A 22456-nucleotide genomic window follows, 5' to 3' on the forward strand; every position below is an offset into this window, starting at 1 on the left:
CAGGGAGAGGACAAATTAGTAGCATGAGATCATTTAAGGAACATTTTAAACATGTCTTCCAAAACACTAACTAAAAAGAATAGGTAGTTGGAGGGCCTATGTGCTGACCGCGGTGACTGTCCTGACGGCCCAGGGGAGATTGTGCCTGGGACACAGTAACAACTGCAGAGGAGTCGCTGCACAGCAGTGGAGCGAGCGGCCCGGACACTGGGGCTGGTCAGCTTCCCTGCCTGGCGGCGGGGTGGACTTGCATGAGCTTCTAGGAAATCTCCCCACCAAGGATCCTGGGACCCTGAATGCCCGTCCGTTTTTCAGGCTCTGTGGTTTCTGAATCCAGCACCAAAGAGGGAAACAGTCCAGGCCCCTAAGCTCTTGGAATCTCAGTTTTCCCTTCTGTCAAATGGGGACAAAAATGCCTGCCTGATTTAAAGATAGTTTATGTAAAGCGCCTTACTCCTCGTAGACACCTCAGAAACGGTAATTAATTTTTGTAAATAGACCCCTGAGACTATCAGTTTGCTGAGATCCTGCCTGATCCAGGAAGCAAATGTAGGCCAGGTTGGGTCAGGGAAGTGCAGTTGCTCAGTAGTGTACAACTCTTTCTGATTCCATTGATTGTAGTCTACCAGGGAATCGAACCCAGATCTCCCGCATTGCGGGCAGACGCTTTACCCTCTGAGCCTCCCGGGAAGCTTTAGGGTCATGGAGTCCTATTTAATGTTGAGCACCTGGCAAACGCCACTTATATGCCAAATGCCCTCCCGGTGGGGCGGAAATCGGGAGGCGGGGAGGGTTTCACCCATTGCAGAGTCCTACAAAGGGGTCTCATGAGGCCTTAAGTTTCGCCTTCTTCCACCCTGCAGAGCAGGTGCGCGCACCACGCGCCAAACTCAATACAGCAGCCGCTAAACCTAGGCTTTGCACCATTTCAGTTTCGGTTTCTCTGACCCTGCAGTCCCACCCTCCGCGACGGCCTGGGGATTTGCCCAGTGATCAGTGACGTAAGGGAGCTAAGGCTCCCATTGGGAGGCGGCGTTCAGCAGCGACCAATCCGGGTGCGGGTCCGGGGGGAAATCTCGGTGGAGGGCTCCGGAAAGCCGGGAGATTACCGGGCGGGGACGCGCGGTCGCCCTGGGTGCAGGCGGTGGAGCTCGACCCGGAACTGACCGCTGAGGGAAAGATCGACCCCAGCTCGGGATTCGCGGCCCGGAGCTGGGGACCGGTGAGTAGGGGGTGCCCGGTGAGAAATGCTGCAGAGCAGCAGTCACACACGCGCCCCGGGGTCCGAGCGGCCGAACGTGGCCGCGCGGGCAGAATGGGGCCGGGCTGTCTGGCGCGCTCGGAAGAAGGGTGAAGTTCGCGCCGTCCTCCCTGCCGGCCTAATCCTCCTGCTTGGCTTGGGCCTCCATTCGCTCTCTCCTCGTGGGTCTTCCTCACTTTCTCGTGTCCAGCTCGGGCACCCATCCATTCTTGTCTCCAGATGACGGTCTCGTTTCTTGGAGCCGTGTAAACTGCCAGTCTGGCCCCAGGACCAAAGTCATGGTGTTTTTTGTTTTGTTTTGTTTTGTTTTTTAATTGGTCAGAATAAACCGGTTTAGCCACGTATACCTGGAGCTTTGCATTCACTCCTTCCTCTGGCCCATTAGTTCAGCATTTTCCCTGCTGCTTTTCACCCTTAGAAAAGTGAGTAAATTTATCTTTGTGGAGCAAAGGAGAAGCAAACACCTCCAAATTCCCAGTACATTATAGAGTTTGGCACTACGACGGTTTGTGCGCGCTTCCCGAGAATGATATTGGTTCATTCAACAACAAATATCAATGTCAGGGACCCTGAGCTAAAAATCAAGATTCTTAGAGTTACCCCTGCCCCAAGTTTAAAAGAATCAACTGTTTAAAAAATTGACTTTATTTTGTACCTCAAATTGTAATTCCGTTTTTTCTTAATAGACTTTATTTTTTAGAACAGTTTTAGATTTATAGAAAAATTGGGAAGCTAGTACAGAGTTCCCAGTACCCCCAAACCTTTCCCCCATTCATTTATCAATATCTTACATTAATATGGAACATTTCTTAATGATTAGTGAACCTGTACTGATACATTATTATTGGCCAACATACATACAGAATTCACATTTTCATAGTTTTTACCTAAGTACTTTTTTTGTCTCATCATTCTACCCAAGTTACCATATTCTAATTAGTTCTCATTATGCTCCCCTTGGCTGTGGCAGTTTCTCAAACTTTTTTTATAATCATGAGAGTTTGGAAAATACTCCTTATATATATTATATTATGTTATATTATAGGCTGCCCCTAAGACTGGCTTACGGGTTCTTGGGAGGAAGACCACAGAGGTAGATTGCCATTTTCATCACTTCACATCAAGGGAACATGCTTTAGGACTTGATGTTGGTCTTGATTACCTGGCTGAGGCAGTGCTTGTCAGGCTTCTCCATTGTAAACTTTCTCCTCCCCCCTCCCCCACTCCTCCCTGCCATACTGTACTCTTTGGAAAGTAGTCAGACCCTGTGCAGAGGAGTGGGGAGTGTGCTCCACCCTCCTTAAGGGCAACTCTGTACCTGTGTTATTTGCAATTCTTCTGCATGAGAGATTTGTCTCTTTTGCCTTATTTATTAAGTTATTCATTTATTTTTATCAGTGTGGGCTCATGGATATTTATTTTATACTCAGGGTTATAATTCAGTACTACTTCGTTTTGTTGCAACTTTAGCCACTGGGAGCTCTTTTCGGTTAGCTCTTGTGCTCCTTTCTAGGATGTATTTTTATAGCGTATTTTGCTGTTGAGAACACTTTTCACTTGTGTGACCTCGCATGAAGTCAGCTTGGCAAACTTGACATTATTCTTTCTTGTTAAGCGGTAAGGAAACTGAGGAGCAGAATGTGGCTTCTTAGATGTCACTTCCCCCAAAGTGGGGAGGGAGTGACAGGCTGGGCTCAGATGGGGAGGGAGTGACAGGCTGGGCTCAGACCGCTGCAGAAGACCCTGCGACTGCAGTGGAGAGCCCATAGTTGGAATCGAGGCTTCTTGGGGTGACTTCAGACTAGGCTCTGAATAGAAAAAGACATGGAGAATGGGAAGAAATTAATTTTGAAAAGCAAAGGCTTATTGGCTGGCATCCAGAATGAAGGACTCTGCTTGCAATGCGGGAGACTCGGATTCGATCCCTGGGTCAGGAAGATCCCTTGGAAAAGGAAATGACAACCCACTCCAGTATTCTTGCTTAGATAATTCCATGGACACAGGAACCTGGTGGGCTACAGTCCATGGGGTAGCAAAGAATTGGACACTACTGAGCAAGTAACACTCACTCATTGACTCAGAGTGAGTTCAAATTTGCCAGGTTGGTAGAAGTGCAGTGACCCTCCCCACCCCCCCACTCCCAAACTATATGCGTGAAGAGAGGAAAGCTGGGCCAGGAGTGTCTAATCCGAGGGGAGCCCTTGGAGCCTCCTGCTGAAATGAGATTGCAAAGTGGGAAGGGGAGTGTGTTGACGGGAGAATGAAGAAGATGTGGGACTCTGGAATCATAGGATAACATTTAGCCTCACAAACATTTACAGACTTTGTGTCTAATATTGAAGATATGGAAAGATCAGTGAGACATGACCCTTGGGTTCACATCCTGCTTGGGAGAAAGATGGGTAAAAATATCAATTAGAAAGCAGTGTGACTGTAGCTATAATAACAGCGTCTGTAGGAGCTTCCTGAGGGAGGGAATTCATTCAGCTCAGAGGTGGGATGGTCACTGGTAGGACCACAGATACTGGGGCATATCTAATTCAGGCTTTCAAGGATGAGCTGGAGCTGACAAACTCATGTACAGGAGCATGGGGTGGGGAGTAGGGGTGGTGAAGAAGGGGCTGTCTTTCTGGCTCACTGTCTCTAACATTAGGCTGAAGCAGGATTCAGGCCTGGTCGGTAAGTGGGGCCCAGATTATAGGGGGCCTGCGTGTCCTGCAGTACAGCTTTGACCTCAGGAGTTTTGAAGCAGGAGGGTGACAAGATGAATTGCACATGCTGGATGACCCTGGCAGCGTTTTATACAAGATAAACGCTACGTTTCATCAAATCTAAGATGTCATCCATTGTTTTATGTTTCACATAGAAAAAGCCTTTTGCCAGTTACATTATGGCATGTCACTGACCACATTTGAAAGATGCAAACGTGTGGTCACATAGGTGTCTCAACTTTGATGTAAAGTAGTAACTCCCTAGCTGGTGGCTTAGGGCCCTCCTGCCTCTGGAGGTTGAATAAGACTGTCTCCACCTCACTAACCCATAGTTGTTGATTTCACTGACTCCATTTATGATCTTGAAAAAACTAAATTAGTTAAACTGGCTTTTTCCTGCCTAATGGCCAGTTGTCAAAACGAAAGAAACCAATTGGTGACTCTTGATCTCAGCAGTGACTTTATGTTGCACAGTAAAAATGCTGGTGTCTCCAGTTCTACCTGGTTCCGTGGAATCACAGCCAGCTTCCCGTTTATTGAAGGGACAGAGGACCTGTCCACCCTGAGCAGAGGTGAATTGTCTCTGGTAGAAGGTAGTTCATGAAATGACTTCCTCAGGTTTCAGAATTCTCATTTATTTGGGTAAAGGGAGTAGGGTGGACCATGCCATTGTGAAGACTTTTTTTGGCTTTTATTTCTATGGTTCTGTCCTTCCGAGAGCCAGGAATGGCAAGGAGAGTGATAGTTTTACCCCTTATTGTGGACATTTGTCGAGATCATCAGGCTATGCTGAAGGCACAAGTGATAGAAAGGGCAGAATCACAGGGGAGCGTGATAAGCTAGGGAGGAGTTTGCCAGAGGGTCAGTTTTGCGTTGGCTCGAAAGGGCTGGCTATGAGGTGTGAGTGGGTGTTCAGGTCCACCCGCTCTCGTACAGGAACCGCACTGCCTGTCGAATGTGAGGAGAGGGTGCTTTCACTCAGCATCAGCAGTAACACGTGCCCCTTCTGTCAGCACACTCCTGTTTACAAAGCCCTTCCATTGAGATGACCTCATCGGCGCCTCCTGACAAAGGAGCGGGTATTAGGGCCAGTTGTGCAGCTTGCCTGGGCGAACAAGGGAGTGTAGTGGACTGGGCCGAGGCGTCAGCACCAGACACTGCATCCTTGCCACGTGCTGTCGGGCAGGTTGCTTCCCTCCGTGAACCTCAGTTTCCTGAGAAGAGTATCCTGAGCGTTAAATAACGTGAGGTGTGTAAACGGCCAGTAAGGTGGATCCTACAGAAATACTGTCACCAAGACATTGTCAGTCACCAGGCTGTTGAACCCAAACCTGAACCTGGATTCAACCCAAGGTTTACACCTTGGATCTTACATGTTTTCAGCAATGCCAGAGTAAGCTGTCTTCAATATTTGTTATGCATTTGTGATGGAGCCTATATAATGAAGCAATGGGATTGAACATAGAAATGTACCGCGTTTCTTTTATTAGTTTCAGCAGACTGTCAAACAAATGCATATGCAATTAGCATTGCCTTCCAGTCCTCTGAATTTGATCGTTTGTTCAGCACCTGTGTCTTGAGCTTCTACTAGTGTCAGACACAAACATCTCTCTATTGTGATTTCCAGGGTCTTTAGTAGTTACAGACCCTTGTACAGATTATTTTAAGAAGGATGGAAAATTCTAGCCCCTCACCTCAGAATTTTTCAGATTTTTATTTTTTCTTGTTGAACTATTTAAAAGTAAGTTGTAGTGGTATTATATTATACATGTGCATGAGTGCTCAGTCGTCCAGTCATGTCCAATTCTTTGTGACCCCATGGATTGATTGTAGGCCACTAGGCTCCTCTGTCCATGGAATTTTTCAGGCAAGAATACTGAAGTGGGTTGCCATTTCCTACTCCAGGGGATTTTCCTGACCCAGGGATCGAACCTGCATCTCTTACATCTCCTGTATCGGCAAAGTTCTTGGCGGGTTCTTTACCACTAGCAACACCTGGAAAGCCCCTGTGCAGTCCTAAATCCTGTAGCATGCGTAGCCTAAAAACACAGACATTCTCATACATAACTTTAATAAATGCCATTAAAAATCAATAATAATTTCTCAATATGATCCGAAACCCAGTCTTTAGTCAAGTTTCTCCTAATTGTCCCCAAAGTGTTTTATAACTTTTTTAAAAAGCCAAGATCCAATCAAAGTTTTTGCATTTGGTTGTTATTTCCCTTTAGTCTATTTATATCAAGAACAATCCTGCTTTATTTTTCATAGCTTGACTTTTTAGAAGACCATGCCAGTTGTCTTGGGGAATGTCTCATGTTCTCGATTTATCTGATTATTTCCTGATGATGTGGTTTATAGCTCATCTCTGTCCCTTGTATTTTTGGTAAACTGAAAGTTAGGTCGAAAGATTTGATTCATTCTCGTCAAACACTTTTGGCAGGGCTACTGCAAAGGTGACATTTTACAATTCCTGTGGCACCACACTGAGAAACATATGCCAGTCTGTCCCTTTATTGGCGATGCTGGATTTGGTCACTGGCTGAAGCCATCACCAGATCTCCCTTAGCAAGCTACATTAGGGAGTAACCCACTGGGCGGTACCTTGGCACCATGGTACCGTCCTGTCCCCTGGTACCCTTCATCTCATGGTTTTAGCATCAGATGATGATCCTTGTCTTATATAGTGGGGGTTGCAAGATGATGTTTTTCTAATTCTATTATTCCTCCTACACTTTTTCACTGGTGTTCTTCCATAATCCTTGGACAGGTTCGTTCGTCTAGTACATATGCAATCATTCATATAATGTTGGGGGTTTAAAGATGCATCAAAGTCCAGCATGGAGCCTGGGTTAAGAACCCCTGCTCCAAGTGATGAGGGTATCAGGTTTTGTGTAGACTGGGAGCCATAGCTAAGCTCTTCATAGTCATTTGCAACAGAATTAATTTCCTAGCCCTAAAGATAAACACATGCCATCCCCCATTACCACAAAAGAAACAAATAACCTCAACCTTTGAACTTTCAAGCCCCTAGCAAAGTGATTGCTGAAGGCTCCAGTGCCCACAGGAATCACCAACACTGCCGCCCACCGGTCCCAACCTTGTGTTGGGACGACAGAGGATGAGATGGCTGGATGGCATCACCAACTTGATGGATGTGAGTTTGAGCAAGCCCTAGGAGTTGGTGATGGACAGGGAAGCCTGGCGTGCTGCAGCCCATGAGGTCGCAGAGAGTCAGACATGACTGAGCAACTGAACTGAACCTTGTGTTACATTTCCAAGTGCTGGGTTAGGCTCACTTCCTCAACAGACAAACCAGGGAGTTGCACCAGGCAATTCCTAGACTTTATACCATCCTTATTAACATTCTAAAAACTTTATTACCTGCATTTACCAGTTAAATTCTTATAATCATTTCATTTGAGCTTTGTAGGTACAGGTCTTTTCCACACCTGTTACATCTCTTAAAGTCACGCATTTCTAAATCTGTTGGAGCTTCTGGTTGGAGTTCATTGTCAGTAGTAAAATAATCCCTTACATTTGTACAGTACTTTGACTTTATAAAGCACTTTTTATATACTGCTGTGTTAGATCCTCAAGTAGACTTTGTATTCCTGTGTTGTTTTCTCTTTGGGGCTTTATTTCTAGCTCATTCGTGTCAGTACGTGAAAGAAATTGAAGGCCACTGAACTCTGTTGTAATGAACTTTCATGTACATAATAAGTAATCAGATTGATTTGCCTGTGGTTCCAAGAGCTTCATTCCAGCCTGGCAGTTACCTGTGTGCCCTGTCTGCTGGCTGTCTTCCCAGAGACTGCTCCGGTGGCCTACCATGGGTCTCTCCACAAGACTTTAACTCTGGAGCCCATGTGTCACCGTGGCGTTTCATCCACTTCCTCTCTTGCTGCCACTTTAAATTTCCACTCTTGCTTTTCTTGTGCTTTGAATACGCACTGGATTTGGGAGCCAAGGGTTCTGGATTCTCTTCTAGATTCCCCCTCAATACCACGCTTATGCCTAATACTTCTAGCATAATTCTTTTACTCAATCCATGTAGAAACCCCTTGAAGGTAAGTATGACTCTCCCCATTTTATGGATGGATAAACTGAGGCTCAGAGTACTTAAATGAGTTTTCTCTTGTCACACAGTGTAAGGGCAGGAGGCAGCTGTTGGTTTAGGTGTGCTGAGGCTCCTAACCTCAGACAGGAGGTGCACCAAGGCTGCAGAGGTAAACAGAACTAAAGTCCTCTGTGCTCAACTTCTGTGCTCCCTCTGAGGGCCACGCTCTCATCCGCACATCCCTGTCAGAGCCACCTGAAGGTTCCTCCCACGTTGGTTTCAGTCACGCTTGTTAGCAGTAGGGCGACCAGGCCAGCTGCATGGAGGGGCACAGCTGAGACCAAGTCCATTGTGGCCTGGCAGTGCTCTGCCAGCAGACTGCGTAGGTAGGGACCAACTCTCTAGGGCAAGTGAACCCAGTCAAAAACTCACACAGCCCAAGGAAACATCTATAAAGGAGGACACCTGAACTCAACCTCTTGATGCTCCTTGAGTCTTAGTAAAGAACCTCAGGGTACTTAGTCTTTGCAACCTGAAGTCTGCAGGGCAAACAAAGGAGTCTCTTGACTCTGTCAAGGCCCCTCATGAACAGCTGTGCAGCCCATGCACTGCACAACTCAGGGAGCACGGTGCACATAGTAGGTGTTGTGGATTTGTATATTATGACAGTTCAGCAGGTAGTTATCTGGTGTCTTGTTCTCATAATCGGTGCATTAGAGCAATTTTCCAGCAGATGGAAGGAAAGGGTCTGGAGATAGGAGTGTGTTCCCAAGAGTACGGCATGGGCTGGTACCTGCACTGCTCTCCCTTCTTCCAAGCTACACACTCTGGGCCTCAAGTTTCCTCATCTGTAAAATGAGGGCGTTGGACTTGAGGATCAGTAAGGTCCTTTCCCTCTGATTCTGGGGGAGCCTCATAGGAGCTGCAGTTGACTGGTCGATTGCTTGGGCACGCAGCCCCATGTGAGGCTGCCACTCCTGCCCCTCTGCTGGGCCTGCTGTTGACTCCGTGTCTGGTCCCCAAGGAGGAGAAGTCCCAGCCGGTGAACAGGGGCCCCTCTGAGTTCGGGATACCATGGCCGCATCGGCACCGCTGCGGAGTCTGGAAGAGGAGGTGACCTGCTCCATCTGCCTCGATTACCTGCGGGACCCAGTGACCATTGACTGTGGCCACGTCTTCTGCCGCAGCTGTACCACTGACATCCGCTCCATCTCAGGGGGCCGCCCCGTCTGCCCCCTGTGCAAGAAGCCTTTTAAGAAGGAGAATATCCGGCCAGTGTGGCAGCTGGCCAGCCTGGTGGAGAACATTGAGCGGCTGAAGGTGGACAGGGGCCGGCAGCCAGGGGAGGCGGCCCAGGAGCAGGCGGACGTGAGGCTGTGCGAGCGGCACCGGGAGAAGCTGCACTACTACTGCGAGGACGACGGCAAGCTGCTGTGCGTCATGTGCCGGGAGTCCCGGGAGCACAGGCCGCACTCGGCCGTCCTGGTGGAGAAGGCGGCCCAGCCCCACAGGGTAAGCCCTCTGCTCCCCCTCAGGGAGGGATGCTCTGCTCGGCACCCACCTGGAGGCGAGGCCTGGCGCAGGCCCCTTGGAAGGCTTCTCGTTGGCCAGGGACTCGGCCCAAGCCCACCCTCCTGCCTCAGCCCAGAGCATCCCCACTGCTTGTCTTTCTGCAGGAAAAAATCCTGAACCACCTGAGTACCCTAAGGAGAGACAGAGACAAAATTCAGGGCTTTCAGGCCAAGGGCGAAGCTGATATCCTGGCTGCGCTGGTAAGTGAGGCTGTCAAGGGAGAGAGAACCCTAAGGCAGGTATCAGCCGTGCAGATCAGGAGCTCTTGAGCTTGTAGAGACACAGCTGGGAGGCTGCTGGCTCCCTGGGAGAGGAGCCCCGACCGGACTGGCAGTGGGAGACCTGGGTTTTGGCCCACGCCCTGCCAGTCTGAGGTCTGCGGGCTTGGCCTACTTCCTCATCTCACAAGTGAGGGGGTTGCCTGGATGTCGGCTAAGGTCCTTCTGTGATTCACCTTAGCTGCAGGGCCTGTTTGCTCAGCAGAGTCAGGGTGTGAGGAACTGAGGAAGGCCTGGCTTTGTCCTTCCTTTCAAAGAGCGGGAGACATGATTCCTGAGAGTGAGGGGAGCCAGAGGGTTTGGAAGGAGGGAACTGGCTCCAGGAGGAGAACTGAGAGGGGTGGGCTTGGCCAGGCCTGACCAGCTCTGAGGACGCTGTGTGCAGTGAGTCCATGGTTGCCTGTAGTTAGAAAACAGAGGCAGCACATCGAGTGCTTGGTTAGAGAGGTGATCAGGAAGGGAAAAAACTGATAGGAGATTCCAGTTTTCTGGGGCAGAGTCTGTTGGGGAAGTGGGCACTGGAGGGTGGAGGGCTGTTGGGGCCAGTCCATGCAGTGAGCAGGTGGGCCCCGGGAGAGGCACGGTGAGGCAGGAGACAGCCCAGCCCGAGCAGTGCCTCCAGGCGCCCCGTGTGCGAAGATGCTGACCGGGTCCCAGCCTGGACTCAGCAGGGAGATTGGGAGACAAGAAAGAACGTGGTCCCGGTCGAAGACATTCCAGAGTTTCACTGAGGAAAGAGGAGATAGTCCTGTGTGGCAAGGGTAGTGTGCACGCAGATATTTTACACGTACTGGGGAGGATTCTGAAGAGAGGGTTAGTCAGGCTTGAATAAAATTAATCAAGGGAAGTGTCCTGGAAGAGGCAGCACACGCCAGTTGGAAACTGTGTTGACTCATAGTGTTGTTCAGAGGGCCCCGGCACATACTGGTTTACCTAGAAGAGCTGATGGTAGGCACTCAGGCTTCCAGTCCCGTGAGGGGACTGACCTGGCTGACTTATATGTCTTTCCTGAGGAAAGGAGGTTGGCCCAGGAAGGCTCCAAGCCCCTTCCAGCCCAGACACTGTAGAACTCATGAATGGGGTTAGCGAAGGCGAAGAGCCAGCGTGTGTACTCCACGCCAAATCCTGGAGGGGTCTTCCCCTCTGGGGCGGCGGTGTCACCCCCTTCTCCCCCTTCCTACCCTGCAGAAGAAGCTCCAGGACCAGAGGCAGTGCATCGTGGCTGAGTTTGAGCAGGGCCACCAGTTCCTGAGGGAGCGGGAGCAGCACCTGCTGGGCCAGCTGGCGAAGCTGGAGCAGGAGCTCACAGAGGGCAGGGAGAAGTTCAAGACCAGGGGCGTCGGGGAGCTTGCCCGGCTGGCACAGGTCATCTCCGAGCTGGAGGGCAAGGCGCAGCAGCCAGCTGCAGAGCTCATGCAGGTGAGAGACCTCCCCGGGGCAGGGAGCTGGGAGACCAGGACAGCAGGCATGGCCCTGCCTCTCCCTCAGGGGACCTTAGAGAGTCTCTTCTTCCCCGGGCCTCCGTTTTCTCATCTAAGGCATGGAGACGATGATCCTTATCCCCACCACTCACTGTGGCGATTGCGTGAGAGTAAAATGAGACAGTTGGCACGGTGTCACTTCAAAAAGTAAACTTTCTATGAGCAAGAGTTTACAGTCTTGAGAAGTGCTATAGAAATGGAGGAGAAGCTTATTAGTATTTTCATTACTGTCCTTCATTGTCATTACTGCTGTCACGAGCCTGTCTTCCAAAGTCACTGGCAGATGCTGTTTAGGGGGAGGCTTTTTATGGTTCTGGAGATGAAGAAGTCTGTGGGGTTGGGGGTGGCTGAGGGATGGCTGAACGGCGGCTTCTCTTAAGAACCCAGAGGATCTGGAGGAGATGGGCAGCTGGGGAAGGGAGTCAGAAGGCAGAGGTTTTCTCTGGGCCTGTGACATCAGCCTCGGGGAATCGGGTGGAGAGCAGGCAGGGTGCCTCTGGGGCACCTCCTGGAGGAGGCAGCTTTGATGCTGAAAAAGGGAGGGTCATGGGTTGGAGTCATGGATGGTTGCTAAGTTGAAATGACACCACAACCCCTTCTACCGGGAGCCTCCCAAAGGAGTCACACTGCCTTGAACAGGGCTTTGAACTGCCTTTGGGTGGAGCATGTGTGATCCCTCTGCCCCCGACCCCACAGGCCGGGAGAAGGCCTGTATAATGAGCTCCTCTACTTGCATGGTGCGGGGTGGCTGGCCTGTCTGTCGGCAGCGGGACCACCCAGGATGTCTAGGGAAACGCTGGCCCTGGCCCGTGGCAGGGCAAGCCGGTGGCGGGATGTCAGGGGAGATGGTGAGGCCCCCAGGTACGTGTGCCGTACAGGTGGCCCCTGCCTGCCTCTCTGTCATTGTGGATTCTGACTCAAGCATTATGAACTCTTCCGCTCCAGCCCTCAGTGATGAAGTCTCAGAGGACCAGAGGGTGGAAGAGTTCGTCCCAGGCTGTGGGGCAGATCAGGAAGTGAGTCAGAGCTCCAGCCCGGGTGTCCTGACTCCCAGGCCTCCGGCCTCTTGCTCTTCTTTTCTCTCACTTTGTCCAGAATGTCTCTCTGGCTCCTTCCTTTCCTCCTCTGTCATTCTGTTCCCTCAGGTTTGTCTCTCTGACTAGATCACTTGCTGTCTCCCCTCTCCCTCTCTCCCTCCCCTTCAGGGGTGCACATCCTTCCTCTCCCCACAGCGGCCAGCCACTGCCACCGGCCAGCCACTGCCACCGTGTGGGTATGCACTTGTTGTGCAACAGAGAGGGGCACAGCTAGGGTGCTGGGGCGCGGGGATCTGGTTGCGTCTGCCCAGAGGGGAGCTTCTCCCCAGTCCTCCTGGAAGAGCTTTGTGGACCGACAGAGGCCCAGCCTTCAGAGCCTCTGAGACCACTCAGATAGAAGGTACCCCTGGGGCTGGGTGGGAGGGGAGAGGGAGAGAAAGTGGGTGTCTTCTGGAGGTCAGCACGGGAGTGTGATGCTGGTGAGTTTTGTCAGTGTGTGTTTGGGTCTGCCTTTGCTGAAGGGAATGGGACAGCTAACTCCTGCCCTGGTGTTAGTATTTCCCCAGAGATGACTGTCAGTGGACAGTAAGGATGAGGCCCTACTAAGATGGGGGTCCTGATCCAAAATCTGGTAAAGAAATAGAGGTGAGGGACAAGCAGCAGGACAGGAGATAAATACAGAGGCCTTTTGACAGAGGTGATAGAACAGGAAAGATCTCTGGAGCGGCACTGTCAGGAGGAGGTTTAAGGGAGCTAGGGGAAGTGGGGGCACCTCGAGGGTACCAGGAACCAGCTCCCTGGTTCAGCCCAGGGTGGGCCTTGCAGGGTCGAGTGGCAATTGGTGACTCTGCCTTCCACTGTTGGGGGCCATCCACACCCATGAAGAACCTTCAGATTCTTACTACCCAGCATTGCTGTGACTCCTGCCCCAGGCTTGCTGCTCTGACTGCCTCTTTCACCACAGCCCCAGGAGCTGGAGGTGGTGGGGGAGGCCTCCAGGAGCCATGGGCAGGTGGCTTCCCTGTGGAGGCCCCGCGTGTGAGGCTGCAGGTCATCTCAGGACTTCCAGGTCTCCCCTTGTGCAGCCTTTGGGAGACGGGCTCCTGCACTGGTGCTCTGGGCCCCGTCCTCTCTGGGCGGCTCACAACCTGCGCTTAGATGAGCCTCAGTCTCTCTCTGTGAGACTGCAGTAGTAACTCCTGTGTCCCACCATGCACCCTCTTCGCTCCCTAATCCTGCCCACCTCCTGCCCATTTATTTGCCTTTTTATGCCACGTATCCCTTGCGGCTCAGCTGGTAAAGAATCCTCCTGTAATGCAGGAGGCCTGGGTTTGATCCCTGGGTTGGAAAGATCCCCTGGAAAAGGGAAAGACTGCCCACTCCAGTATTCTGGTCTGGAGAATTCCACAGGCTGTATAGTTCATGAGGTCGCAAAGAGTCGGACACGACTGAGCGACTTTTACTTTCCTGGCAGAGCTGTTGTCTCAGATTTATCACCACTCTGGAACTGGCTTGGACTTGTTTTGAGGGGCCGAGTAGACGGGCAACAAGTCTCTGGGCAGTTGCTTCATGGTGGCACACCCATGTAGCTCTCACCTGTTTGATGGCCTCTTGGGAGCAAGACCCCAAGTTCTTCCTGAGAATTTGCTGAAACAGTCCGTGATTTCATTTGTTTCCCAAATTTCACTCTCTCAGAGGTCACTCTGCCCCCACCCTTACCCAGTACCCCTCCAGGCTACTCTCTCCTATAGCACTCATCACTTAATGGCATCATCTCATGGATTTGTTAGGTTGATTCTTTGCTCTCTGCTTCCCCCTGTTAAGAGATTTGTGTCTCTTTTTTCTTGCTCTATCCCCACTTCTGGAGTGGCACCTGACACACAGGAAGCACTTAATATTTGTGGAATACGTGAAAGGAAAGCAAAAATTAAACAAAAAATAAAAAAATAAAGTGTTATGGAGGCTTTAGCTCACAAAAAGGAAATGACCAGCATCTCACAAGAACCCCCTCCCCATTCTACCATGTCCCGCCACTCAGGTAGCACCATTCTCCATCCTGCACAGACTGTGGCCTGTCCGTAGTTGTCCTTTACCAGAATGCCCAGTCTGTTCCACACCTGGCGTGTGCTGCCTCCCTGGCCACACTGTACTGCCCTAGTCAGGGCATCATTACTCTTGCCGGTCCACAAAACAGTCTCCAATCTGCCCCCCATGTTGGCATTGCTTCTTTTAATCCATTCTGTACAGGATGGCCAAGAGCCTGATCACTTAGGATTTTGGCTAGCTGCTATGCCAAACAAATTATTTCTCTCCCAGTGACAGTTCAGACACGAGGGGTCTAGAGCTGTCAGGGCAGCTGTCCATGTGGTCAGCCAGGGAGCTGGTTACTTTCATCTGGTGGCTTCACTAACCTTAAGGGATGTTGTCCTCAGCTGTGTAGCCAAAGTTGGGCTCACCCTTGTTTCCAAACCTGAACCAAGCAAAAAGGGGAAGAAGAATGGAATTTTTTTTTTTAAGGGCACAACCCCAAAATTATAGCCATTGCTTCCTTTTACATCCCATTGGCTAGAACTTAGTCACATGACCACACCTGGTTACAAAGGGATCTGGGAAATGTAGTCTTTGGTAATGCTCTGCCCAGCTGTTACTTCACAGATTCTGTTACTACAAGGAAGAAGGGGAGAATGGATTCTAGAGGGTTCTTAGCAGTCTCAGTCACTTTGAAGCAGATCACATACAATAACTCCCCTATTTGAAACTCTTTGGTGGCTTTCTTCTGAATGTGGCACAGAATTTGAACTCCTTACTGTGCCTGCCCAGCCCTGCATGATTCAGCCCCTGCCACCTTTGCCAAGCCCTTGCGCACCCTGCTTTCCTGCCACTCTTCACATCTGAGCACAAGTGTCATCCTCTCAGAGAAACTGGCTCAGTCATCCCCTGGCCCCCCTCCATTCACTCTGTCATTGTGATTATTTTGTTTGTTTTCTGTTTTATCCTTTGCTGCCGCTAGAATGTCAGCTTCATAAGGAAAAAACTATTTGTTCATTGATGCAGCCTGGTCTCTAATAGTGTTGATACATATGAACGAAGTGTTCAATTCACACTGATGCTTGTACTTTCTTCCCTTCCAGGACACCAGAGACTTCTTAAACAGGTAACAGAGTTTCGTTTTCACAGTGTGCCTCATTCCCTTGTGCCCGTGTCCCTTCCCTTGTTCCTTGGCCATGATCCGAATTAGTAGCATGTGATACGGGGTTAGACGTACCCACATCCCAGGGTTCATCACAATGACCTTGTCTCCTGGAAGCAAGTGCACATCCTTGAGAACTGGTGGAGACTTGGTCTGTACTAGGGCAAGTTCTCTGTGTAATCTCCACTCCTGGGCCCACTATCCGCGTCTGCGACCGGACAGGATGGTTCAGGGACACACCTTGGTAGACAAAAGGGCTCTGGATGTTGAGTCTGCTGGTGGTCGTCAGTCCTGGCTCAGCCTTGGACTGAGTACCTTTGAGGGCCTGTTTCTCTGTTACCTGGGATAATCATACCTATCCCTCCTCCTTCATAAATTGTCACAAAGATTGAGAGAAGTGTAAGAGGAGCTAAGTAACAGGTTTGTCTGTCATCTCAGGTATCCACGGAAGAAGTTCTGGATTGGGAAACCCATTGCTCGAGTAGTTAAAAAAAAGACAGGAGAGTTCTCAGATAAACTTCAGTCTCTGCAACGGGGCCTGCGAGAATTCCAGGGTAAGGGTTGGGGAGGGTCTTGGGGTGGGATCAGGATTGGGTGCTGCTTTGAGAAGAGGGTATCTAGTTCCTTATTGTGTGTCTCTGACCTCATTCCTCTGAGGTCTCCTGGGGTTTTCTTTCTCCATCTTCTTCACAGATGGACCCTTGGCACAAAATTAGTACTGACAATTACTGTGAGAAATAGGCTCCTAAGTTTGCTGAGCTCAAGGGTCATTGCTGTCCATTTTTCCTCTCCAGGGAAGCTGCTGAGAGACTTAGAATATAAGACCGGTGAGTATCCAAAGGGTTGTTCTCAGACAAAGAGTGCTCTCCCCACAGGGTTGTGCTGCCCCCGCCTGCCCGCCCTCACGTCCAGCAGGGCGGTCTCCCAGCCGCACATCTGCAGCCCCGCCTTGTATTTTCTGACCCGTCTGCTGCTCTTCAGGTGGGAGGAGAGGCCTCCGCTTGATAGTCTGGCCCCTCCTGCCCCAAGGTTGGTTATTTTGTCCTCAGAAGTCCTGCCACCTGTCCTTTGACTGAGTCCCTGTGACTGACTTCTTCGCATGTGCCTGATCATGTGGCTCCTGTATTCGGAGCAAACTGCCGTGGCTTCGTAAGACCAGAGACCTCTCTGTCCCAGGCCCCATCGTGTGCTCCCTTTGGCCCTGCCTTCACCGCAGACCCACGAGGGGCCTGCTCACACTGCCACAGGTGTGGCACATACCCCTTGGATCATGCAGCGTGGCAGCCCTGCCGTGGAGACTGGGGTCCCCTCCCGGCCTGCTGGTGACACCGTTGCTTCTTCCTCTGTCCCCACAGTGAGCGTCACCCTTGACCCACAGTCGGCCAGCGGGTACCTGCAGCTGTCGGAGGACTGGAAGTGTGTGACCTACAGCGGCCTGTACCAGGGCGCGTACCTGTACCCCCAGCAGTTTGACTGTGAGCCGGGGGTGCTGGGCAGTAAGGGCTTCACCTGGGGCAAGGTCTACTGGGAGGTGGAGGTGGAGAGGGAGGGCTGGTCCGAGGATGAAGACGAGGGGGACGAGGCGGAAGAAGGGGAGGAGGAGGAGGAAGAAGAGGAGGCCGGCTACCGGGACGGATATGACGACTGGGAGACGGACGAGGATGAGGAGTCGCTGGGGGATGAAGAGGAAGAAGCGGAGGAGGAGGAGGAGGAAGTTCTGGAAAGCTGCTTGGTGGGGGTGGCCAGAGACTCGGTGAAGAGGAAGGGAGACCTCTCCCTGCGGCCGGAGGATGGTGTGTGGGCGCTGCGCCTCTCCTCCGCCGGCATCTGGGCCAACACCAGCCCTGAGGCTGAGCTCTTCCCAGCACTGCGGCCCCGGAGAGTGGGCATCGCCCTGGATTACGAAGGGGGCACCGTGACTTTCACCAACGCGGAGTCACAAGAACTCATCTACACCTTCACTGCCACCTTCACCCGGCGCCTGCTCCCCTTCCTGTGGCTCAAGTGGCCGGGAACACGCCTCCTGCTGAGACCCTGAGCCCCAGCTCCAGGCCCACACCCACCGACGCTTCTCTTCTCTGGAATCCTGGGCTCTGTGACAGGAGAGGCGGGTCTGGCCAGAGCACCTGGAGCAGGCGAGAGAAGGGGCCCCATGTCCGTTGCCGTTCCCTCCCTGTGGCTGTGGCCCCTTCGGGACCTCTTCAGCGCTCTTCTATCCATCCTGCCCTGGGGCTCTTCTCCCTGCCCCTGGGGTTCCTGTGCTGACTTCCGACTCTGAAGTCCACGAGGGCTCCACCCTCCTCCTCCCCACTGCCTTTGACCCAGCTCTGCCCTCCCTCGCCCCAAATGGCATCCCGTACCAGCTGTTCTTGGGAAAGACCAGTTGACTATTACCCCCCAGGCCATTTTACTGCCCTCCAATCCTATGGCTTCCCCTTTGCCCAAATCCCCTTCTGCTGCCTGCCTCCGTAGCACTTTGAGCACGCCTCCCGCCACCCCAACTCAGAGTTAAATGTACATGAAAATGTCCCAGGTCAGTTAAGCCGCCTGGAGTGCAAGTAGAAAGCATCTCCTTTTAAGGTACAGGGCAGAGTCCATGCTTCTCTGAGACCAGGGCTGAGGTTTCCATCACTAGGAGGCGGGGCTCCCTGAAGCCATCTGTGGTTTCAGGGGAATTAATCTAGATACATATATGTCTTTAGGGTAACAGTTGTGGTCAGTGGTCAGTAAATTATCTGAGTTGGTCCTTGTGAAGAGAGTCTCTAAAAGAATCCAGAATATCCTGCTCTTGGTTGGTTCATATAGAAGCACCAAGGCAAATACTCAGTCAAAACCTCCCCTGCCTTGGAAGCCCTTGTGGGTGCTACAGCGGAATATTAAGTTTCTGTCACTAGCTTTCCTCAATATCCAGATTTTCCTAGGAGTGAGGCTGTGAGAAGGGCAGCAAGGGTCCCCAGCAACGCCCCAGGTCTGCCTGTCGAGAGGGATCACAGCGTATCCTCGTTGCCCATGGGCCCAGCCCCCAGTCCCAGCCTCTGTCCAGGCTCCGCTCATGCCCACAGTTTAGCACAAGCTTGTGCTGAATTACCAGATTACCTCGCAGCCTTTATTCTTATCCATTCCAGGCATTCTGCCAATCTCCCGCTGACTAATTTTAACCCCTCCCCTGCTCTAGGAGACTGTTCCCAGCTGCTGTGGATCTCGGGGTCTCTTAGCTGCCTCATTGTCTGAAGTTGCGCTCTTTGTATATTTCACATGCTGCCTGAGTCACGTGTACATTCTGATTTCTGCCTCTAGTTTTGTAAGCTCATCGAGGACGGATACCATGTCTTCTACTTCTCTTGTATTCTCCATGACACCTAGTTCAGTGCTGCGCACAGAGTAGGTGCTCAATAAAAACTTGCTGAATGAACAGCCTGGATTCATATATATTTAATTGTGACTCAGATATCACCAGACCTTCACAGTCTGTGGCCACACAAAGGTTCCATTGATAGGAACCTTGGCAGTAGGCCAAGGTTTTTCTACAGTGCCTCTTCTGGGTCCTTTAAAACTGCAGCTTTGCTCACTGCCCTCAGCCTGCACACACATGCTGTCATTGCTGGAAGTCCCCAAAGAAGAGCTTCACCTGGGGCACAGACCAGCCAATGCCAAGGTTCCAGCTTGTTCTTCCTCTCCTGCAGTGGTGACCCAGTGCTGAAATCTAGCTTCTGTAGAGCAGGGGCTCCCATGAGAAGGGTGACATCTGTACAGCACCCCCACAATCCTTCCCTGAAAAATAAGAGTGCCCCAACGGAGATATAACCTACAGAGCCAATTCTCCCTCCTTACATTCAGTTGTTTGACCATTTCTTGTCTGCTCTTTTTTGATTTTTTTAAATTGTCATCTAAAGGTAGGAAAGGATTACAGAAAGTACCTCTAAGATTATACTAAATGGCAAAGACCATATTTCCTCCTTGAACTCACATGTGGGCTCATTAATGTTTTTCCTTTTTAAAAGATTTTATTTTTTCTTTCTAAATACATATATGCAAAATGTGTTGATTCCTAGAAATGTTATGCATTAATTATAGTAAGGTCTTAATTCACATTTGAATCTTGAGAGAATGTTAGTTTCAGGTGTGCAGTAAAGTGATTCAGTTCAGTTCAGTTTAGTCGCTCAGTCATGTCCGACTCTTTGCGACCCCATGGACCACAGCACACCATGCCTCCCTGTCCATCACCAACTCCCAGAGTTTACCCAAACTCATGTCTATTGAGTCAGTGATGCCATCCAACCACCTCATCCTCTGTTGTCCCCTTCTCCTGCCTTCAATCTTTACCAGCATCAGGGTCTTTTCAGGGTCAGTCAGCTCTTCGCATCAGGTGGCCAAAGTATTGGTTTCAGCTTCAGTCCTTCCAATCAACACCCAGGACTGATGATCTTTAGGATTGACTGGTTGGATCTCCTTGCAGTCCAAGGGTCTCTCACGTCTTCTCCAACACCACAGTTCAAAAGCTTCAATTCTTTGGTGCTCAGCTTTCTTTATAGTCTTAACTCTCACATCCATACATGACTACTGGAAAAACCATAGCCTTGACTAGACTGACCTTTGTTGGCAAATACCTCTGCTTTTTAATGTGCTGTCTAGGTTGGTCATAACTTTCCTTCCAAGGAATAAGTGTCTTTTAATTTCATGACTGCAGTCATTATCTGCAGTGATTTTGGAGCCCCCCAAAATAAAGTTAGCCACTGTTTTCCCATCTATTTGCCATGAAGTGATGGGACCAGATGCCATGATCTTAATTTTCTGAATGTTGAGCTTTAAGCCAACTTTTTCACTCTTCTCTTTCACTTTTCTCAAGAGGCTCTTTAGTAATATTGAGCTCTACTCAATATTCTATGATAACATGAGAAAACAATCTGAAAAACAGATTTATGTATAACTGAGTCACTTTCATGAGAAACGCTGGGCTGAAAGAAGCACAAGCTGGAATCAAGATTGCTGGGAGAAGTATCAATAACCTCAGATATGCAGATGACACCACCCTTATGGCAGAAAGTGAAGAGGAACTAAAAAGCCTCTTGATGAAAGTGAAAGTGGAGAGTGAAAAAGTTGGCTTAAAGCTCAACATTCAGAAAATTAAGATCATGGCATCTGGTCCCATCACTTTATGGCAAATAGATGGGGAAACAGTGGAAACAGTGTCAGACTTTATTTTTGGGGGCTCCAAAATCACTGAAGATGGTGATTGCAGTCATGAAATTAAAAGGCTCTTATTTCTTGGAAGGAAGGTTATGACCAACCTGGATAGCACATTAAAAAGCAAAGACATTACTTTGTCAACAAAGGTCTGTCTAGTCAAGGCTGTGGTTTTTCCAGCGGTCATGTATGGGTGTGAGAGTTGGACTATAAAGAAAGCTGAGCACCGAAGAATTGATGCTTTTGAACTGTGCTGTTGGAGAAGACTCTTGAGAGTCCCTTGGACTGCAAGGAGATCCAACTAGTCCATTCTAAAGGAGATCAGTCCTGGGTGTTCATTGGAAGGACAGATGCTAAAGCTGAAAGTCTAATACTTTGGCCACCTGATGCGAAGAGCTGACTTACTGAAAAGACCCTGATGCTGGGAGGGATTGGGGGCAGGAGGAAAAGGGGACAACAAAGGATGAGATGGCTGGATGGCATCACCGACTCGATGGACATGAGTTTGAGTAAACTCTGGGAGTTGGTGATGGACAGGGAGGCCTGGTGTGCTGCGATTCATGGGGTTGCAAAGAGTCGGACACAACTGAGAGACTGAACTGAACTGATTCCACATATAAATGATATCTTATGATATTTGTCTTCTCTGATTACTAGCATATCCTTGAAAATTTAAATTTATTTTGTTGGTTAATATGAGCTGTACCCTAAAATACACTACTAATTATTTATAAAATAATTTCATCATTCTCAAAATGCCTTTTATCCTTTCTTAAAAAGAGCTTTTATACAATGAGAGACTTTTTTAACTTTCTAAAGTGATTACTATATAAAAGCTGCTGCTGCTAAGTCGCTTCACTCATGTCTGACTCTGTACAACCCCATAGACGGCAGCCCACCAGGCTCCCCCGTCCCTGGGATTCTCCAGGCAAGAACACTGGAGTGGGTTGCTATTTCCTTCTCCAATGCATGAAAGTGAAAAGTGAAAGTGAAGTCGCTCTGTGGTTTCTGACTCCTAGCGACCCCATGGACTGCAGCCTACCAGGCTCCTCTGTCCCTGGGGTTCTCCAGGCAAGAGTACTGGAGTGGGGTGCTATTGCCTTCTCTGATATAAAAGCTAATACTTACTAAATAGGGAATATTTCCATTTGAGCAAAATGTTAATGCCTTCAGGTCATTGTTTTAATGAGTTATGAGTGTCATATGTCTAAAATAAACTATAGAAGATAAATTGTCAGCATATAAGACCCTTGCAAAATAATAAAAATGTGTGATAATAAAAATGTATGATGCCATCTTAGCACAGAAAGTTGCCAGCAAGATTTACTCAACAGATGTTTTGAATTTTTAAATTTTGTGTATTCTTTTAAGTTTGTTTGTTTTTTAAACAGTGCCTTGCCCTATTCCTCTCCCCAGTTACCCAGTTCATCCTTTTTGGCAGACTGCTTCACTGTTCACCTTCATTTTTTGTAAACAGCATGGATTTGGGGCTCTATCTAGCTTTGCACTGTGGAGAAGGAAGATTTAGCTCTGTTCTCCCTGTTCCTTATCACACACACACACACAAACTCACCACCTATTCCCATCCCTTCAGTGTAGGCCTAGCATCAGTTAGATAAGTACTAAATATGTTCTTTATCATGTTATGTCCAAGCGATTCTATACCTGAGTCATAAGGTAAACTA

General features: G+C 49.8%; 1 protein-coding gene across 2 annotated transcripts; it reads left to right on the forward strand.

Moving 5' to 3' along the window:
* Positions 1-1110: 1110 nt before the first annotated feature.
* On the forward strand, positions 1111-18999 carry LOC147347168 (tripartite motif-containing protein 26). 2 transcript variants are annotated; one of them, XM_086369634.1, is made up of 8 exons: positions 1111-1222; positions 8949-9541; positions 9706-9801; positions 11068-11298; positions 15529-15551; positions 16026-16141; positions 16382-16414; positions 16943-18999. In XM_086369634.1, exons 2-8 carry the CDS (start codon positions 9104-9106, stop codon positions 17623-17625), a joined length of 1620 nt encoding a protein of 539 aa, XP_086225760.1. In that variant the 5' UTR covers positions 1111-1222; positions 8949-9103; the 3' UTR covers positions 17626-18999. The 2 variants fall into 2 exon arrangements, with proteins under 2 accessions (XP_086225760.1, XP_086225759.1); XM_086369633.1 differs by having other exon boundaries at positions 9054-9541.
* The last annotated feature ends 3457 nt before the right edge of the window (positions 19000-22456 follow it).

This window comes from Bos grunniens, chromosome 23 (genome assembly GCF_055505025.1).
Source record: "Bos grunniens cultivar Pamir isolate PY7600 chromosome 23, Bosgru_T2T1.0, whole genome shotgun sequence".
NCBI classification, from domain to species: Eukaryota; Metazoa; Chordata; class Mammalia; order Artiodactyla; family Bovidae; genus Bos; species Bos grunniens.